Source organism: Salvelinus sp. IW2-2015, linkage group LG15 (genome assembly GCF_002910315.2).
Source record: "Salvelinus sp. IW2-2015 linkage group LG15, ASM291031v2, whole genome shotgun sequence".
NCBI lineage: Eukaryota > Metazoa > Chordata > Actinopteri > Salmoniformes > Salmonidae > Salvelinus > Salvelinus sp. IW2-2015.
In genome coordinates this window covers 6,584,427-6,590,195 of record NC_036855.1, presented here as the reverse complement: position 1 = coordinate 6,590,195, position 5,769 = coordinate 6,584,427, and the positions used below count along the sequence as shown (strand labels likewise).

Here is a 5,769-nt window from a genome sequence, read left to right as displayed (position 1 = left end):
AAGGGGAAAAAAGCTATTGTTTTATGAAGCAATGGTTTTTGGATTTCTCCAACTTGTTTGCGGGGCAGGGCGGGGTTGGGTAGGGGTTATGAGAGAAGATAAATGCAGCTCTTGGCAGCTCAAAGGTTTATGATCGCCTGTTTGTTTATGTACTGCTGCTCCTTCTGACCTTGTAGCTTTGATGGTGGATTGACAGATGGGGGGGGGGGGGGGGCAGTGTAACGATCTGTGCTGTTCTAGTACTTCGCAGGCAGGCAGCACGACCACGTGTGATACTACTGACTCTGTCTGTCGTTGTCTGTCGTTTTGAATCAATTTCATGTTTTTAGATTGTATAGATGCTTTATTTAGGCCTATTGTAGGTGATTGGAGAGGCCTTGTATGTCTAATTATGGTGGTCTTTATGGGTTTTATCAGAAAGGTCAAAACAACAACCTTTTCACAACTCCTCTTTTTAGAGTCAACTTCTCGTCATTCACAGACAGGAAGTTAAGGGCTAGTGTTTCCATGAAATCCTATTTTCTTCCACATCCCAATCCTCACTTCAGCATTCCCAGATACATACTGTATGGAACGATTTATCTTTCATCATTGCTTTCAATCTCTCTCTCTCTCTCTCTCTCTCTCTCTCCCTCTCCCTCTCTCTCATTCTCCCTCTCTCTCATTCTCTCTCTCCGTGTGCGTGTGTGTGGGGGTTAAGTGGAGGGATTGGTGGCCTGCTGAAATGGCTATTGTTTCATCGGTTTTGGACCAGTGAAGCACATAGTTACACTTCTTTGTTATTGGGCTTACTCTGCTGGAGTCCCTCTTCTACGCTCTCCTCCTTTCTACTCCCCTATAGTGATGGGAGAGCTGGGGGACTGGGTATAGGTTAGAGATGGGTTCAGATTGGTCTGGAAGACTAAGAGACTACAATCAGCCCTGTATTGCCTTGTGTTGACATCAGCCATATGTACAGTACATGTACAGTATGCATCGTGCAATTTGTAGGAATGAGAATGAATAAGAATGCCTGTCTGCCCCACGTAATACATCTACATCTCTCTCTTCTTCTCTTGTTCCCGTGTCAACCACCATGCAGCAAGCGATGGAGGACTTGCTGGAGGATGAGGATGAGGACTATGACAAAGATGACAAGGTAATTAATCTGTCTGTCTGTCTGTCTGTCTGTCTGTCTGTCTGTCTGTCTGTCTGTCTGTCTGTCAAGGGACAGGAAATCTCAGAGGTGACAGTGTTCCACACACTGGAAATACCAACACATACATGGCATGTGTACTTTAGATGCACACGTTCAAATCTGCACACATGCACACACGGACACACACACACACACACACATGCGCACATGCACATATTCTCTCACACACAAACACACACACACTTTGAACATTGATAGTTGTCTCCCTGAAATGGGTCCAGACATACACTGAGTGTACAAAACATTAAGAACTGCAATGCTGCTGGGTTTTTCACGTTCAACAGTTTCCCGTGTGTATCAAGAATGGTCCATCACCCAAAGGACATCCAGCCAACTTGACAACTGTGGGAAGCATTGGAGTCAACATGGGCCAGCATCCCTGTGGAACACTTTCGGGGTGGGGGGTTCCTAACTCACTGTACATTACATTCTCTACCCATTGTAACCTCGTCATGCATAGTATCATGGTTGTCAGTATTTGTGATTTTCCAACCTCTCCCTGACCGAGTCTGTAATACCTACATGTTTCAAGCAGACCACCATAGTCTCTGTGCCCAAGTAAGCGAAGGTAACCTGCCTAAATGATTACCGCCCCGTGGCACTCGTGCTTTGAAAGGCTGGTCATGGCTCACATCAACACCATCATCCCGGAAACCCAAGACCCACTGCAATTTGCATACTGCCCCAACAGATCCACAGATGACGTAATCTCAATCGCACTYCACACTGCCCTTTCCCACCTGGACAAAAGGAACACCTATGARAGAATGCTGTTCATTGACTACAGCTCAACATTCAACACCATAGTGCCCACAAAGCTCATCACWAAGCTAAGGACCCTGGGRTTAAACACTTCCCTCTGCAACTGGAWCCTGGATCCGCMCCCTGGTGGTAAGGGTAGGTAACAACACATCTACCATGCTGATCCTCAACACTGGGGCCCCTCAASAGTGCATACTTAGTCCCCTCCTGTACTCCCTGYTCACCCATGACTGCGTGGCCTAGCACGACTCCAAYACCCTCATTAAGTTTGCTGATGACACAACAGTGGAAGGCCTGATCACCAACAACAATGTGACAACCTATAGGAAGGAGGTCAGAGACCTGGCAGGGTGGGGCCAGGACAATAACCTCTCCCTCAATGTGAGCAAGACAAAAGAGCTGATTGTGGACTACAGGAAAAGGAGGGCCGAACAGGCCCCCATTAACATAGACAGGGCTGTAGTGGAGCGGGTCGAGAGTTTCAAGTTCCTTGGTGTCCACATAACCAATGAACTATCATGGTCCAAACACACCAAGACAGTTGTGAAGAAGGCACGACACGACAACACCTTTTCCCCCTCAGGAGACTGAAAAGATTTGGCATGGATCCCCAGATCCTCAAAAGGTTCTACAGCTGCACCATCGAGAGCATCCTGMGCGGTTGCATCACCGCCTGGTATGGTAACTGCTCGGCATCTGACCGTAAGGCGCTACAGAGGGTAGTACGTACGGCCCAGTACATCACTGGGGACAAGCTTCCTGCCACCCAGGACCTATATACAAGGCGGTGTCAGAGGAAGGCCCAAAATACTGTCAAAGACTCCAGTCAACCGAGTCATAGACTGTTCTCTCTGCTACTGCACGGCAAGCRGTACCGGAGCACCAAGTCTAGGACCAAAAGGCTTCTAACAGCTTCTACCCCCAAGCCATAAGACTGCTGAACAATTAATGAAATGGCCACCCAGACTATTTACATTGACTTTTTACTTTGTTTTTACATTGCTGCTACTCGCTGTTTATTATCTAAGCATGGTCACTTTACCCCAACCTACATGTACAAATTGCCTCGACTAACCTGTACCCCCACACATTGACTCGGTACCAGTACCCCCTGTATATAGCTTCGCTAATGTTAACTTAATGTGTTACTTTTTATTTTATTTGATACTTTTCTAATATTTTCTTAACTCTATTTCTCTGCATTGTTCCTTGAGTGGTTCCTTGAGTGGCGCAGCAGTCTAAGGCACTGCATCGCAGTGCTAGTGTCACGTATACTCCCTTTCCGGCCTCTTGGTCATCAGGCTGCTGATTATCCCACACACCTGTCACCATCGTCAAGCACACCTGTGCCTCATGACACTCACCTGGACTCCATCACCTTCTTGATTACCTCCCCTATATCTGTCCCTCCCCTTGGTTCTTTCCTCAGGTGTTATTGACTCTGTTTCATGTCGGTGCGTTGTTTGTGTTTCGTGTTTATTATTCTGTTTATTTATTAAAACACTCACTCCCTGTACTTGCTTCCCGACTCTCAGCGCACTCGTTAAAGATAGATGCGTCACTACAGACCCGGGTTCGATCCCGGGCTGTATCACAACCGGCTGTTATAAGGAGTCCCATAGAGTACCAAAGGTTAAATAAAAAAWATATATATAATAATAATCGGCGCATGTGACAAATWAAATTTGATTTGATTTAGAAGATATTTCGGAGCGTTCTCTTCTCATTTTCCAAGTAATAAAACAGCAGCTATCAGGTAAAAACAGGTGGCTGCTTTAGTGGTTAGCTGGCGCGTTTACACAGTGGCAGGGAGTAGCCATACCAGCTTGTAACTTCCTGGTCCCTTCTAGTTCTAGTCAGCATGGGTCAACTTCACCAGTACAGGATCTGATTCGTTTTAGTATGTCTTGGTACCACTTTTGGCACCACTTTTGGCAAAATCTGTTCAGTCTGTTATTTTTATGGTAATTGTATGGGATGTTTGACTAAGCAATTTGCTATCTAAAATKATATAGCCTGAAGTCTCTTAATTTTGAGAGGAGTTATTTTAGGCTTTGAATTAAGTGCCAATGTGAGTTCACAGGGTTAAAAAAGACGATATTATGTGTAGTCAGACCACATGCGTCTCTGCATTTCGATTCCCCATTGTCCTCCAGTGGCTCTGACGGAAAATTTCCATGGCAGCAAAGTTCCAAGGCTACAATGTACAGGGCGACAACTGAAGATGTGCCTTAGAAAACCTTGAAACTTTTCCCCTCTTTATATCTCTCGCCTCTTATTTTTCTGCATTTCCTCCTCTCAGAAAGAAAACAGGCGTTTGAAAAGATGCACATTATAGAAAGAAATACATTTCAACTTTCATATTGAAATGAGGGAGCTGCAGCTCGGGGCCAATGTCAGATTGAGTCCTTAACTGATTATTTCACATAAGAGGGCCCTCCTCTTTCTGCATACAGGGCTGGGGAGCCGGATAGCAAGGTGACCACAAAGGCTACAATTGAACAACTCTGGCTTCATACATTTTGATCTATTGCTCCCCTCAACTGTAAACATTCCATTTGAGCTGTAGAGAAGTTGAAAGGGGGTATTTTTCTTCTTTATTTTGCCAATATCTCTCTCCCCCAACCACCCTCCCTCCTCCATTCATGCCCCCCCTCTCATTTATTCCCAAACCTTCTTTTTTTTCGTTATCCCTGGTTAAGTGCACATCAAATGGAGTTTTGAAGGTGAACCAATGTGTCTTTACTATTCCCTCTCCTAGGAATTGAAGTGACCTGACACTCTCATTACCTCTTTTCTTTGCTCAAATTGTATAATATTAAGGTCAGGTCAGAGGAGGCCTTTTTTTTACGACTCAGAGTTAGAAAAAAAGATTCATAAATGGGCCGAGGCCTCATTTTAATTGAACCTGAAGCATATGTTGCAAGTATGTGCAATCCGTCCCAGATGTTCAGTTCTGGCCGTGTGTTCTGTTCTTCCCAGTACACCACAAGGCAGCTAGCTATTAGCTGGATAACCTTTGCTCCCAGGGCTAAATTAGGTATTACATGGCAAAAAAGTGGAGCACCTGTTTTTCATTGGGGAAAGGACCCCTTCAGGGCTTTGCATAGGCCGCCACATGTGTATTCACTTAACAGATTGTTGGCCAATCGTGAAAAGTGTCTTTCTTCTGAGCCAATGCTGATATTAGTCACTTACTCTCGTAAGTCCAAAGTCCAGGCTAATTGACGTGGACGGCTCAGTTGTTAAACCCAAGATGGCACATGAAGGGGCCAAGAAAGAATGGAGATCAACTCTGTGTTTCCCTCCTCCTCCTCCTTCTCATCTTCCTCCTCCTTCTCATCTTCGTCCGCCTCCTCCTCCTGCATGCCTGCCTCCCTCCCTGTGTCCATATCTCTCTGGGCCCCTGCCTGTCACCTACCAGACAGGCCCACACCACAGGGGATCTGGGGGGGCGAACACGCCGCCACCGCACTCCCAGTCAACACACACACCGCCGGCTGCTCACTCATCGAGAGAGAGAGAGAGAGAGAGAGAGAGAGAGAGAGAATACACACCTGTGTGCTTAATAAACAGACATCATTCTTCAGACAGACGCACACACACACAGATGCACATACCGCGTGCAATATTTTATGAAAACGTATAGGTAGATCTGAAGCTGAAATACTGTACAGGTGTAGGTATATGACAGAGTCAACAGTATTATCTGTAGGAGCTGAATGACGTCTATGTTGCAGCCTTGTCTTACACGGCTGGAGTAAAGTAATCATCTCCAGGGTGACATCACCTCTGTGTCTTTGTGTGTG

The 5,769-nt window shown here is 45.9% G+C and overlaps 1 protein-coding gene across 1 annotated transcript in view; it reads left to right on the top strand.

The window, feature by feature from the left end:
* The window catches only part of LOC111973959 (multiple C2 and transmembrane domain-containing protein 1-like), a 285,210-nt gene that overhangs the window by 232,684 nt on the left and 46,757 nt on the right, over nucleotides 1-5,769 (top strand). The window contains 1 exon segment of the mRNA XM_070446903.1: nucleotides 1,082-1,138. Coding sequence (XP_070303004.1) covers nucleotides 1,082-1,138 — 57 coding nt within the window.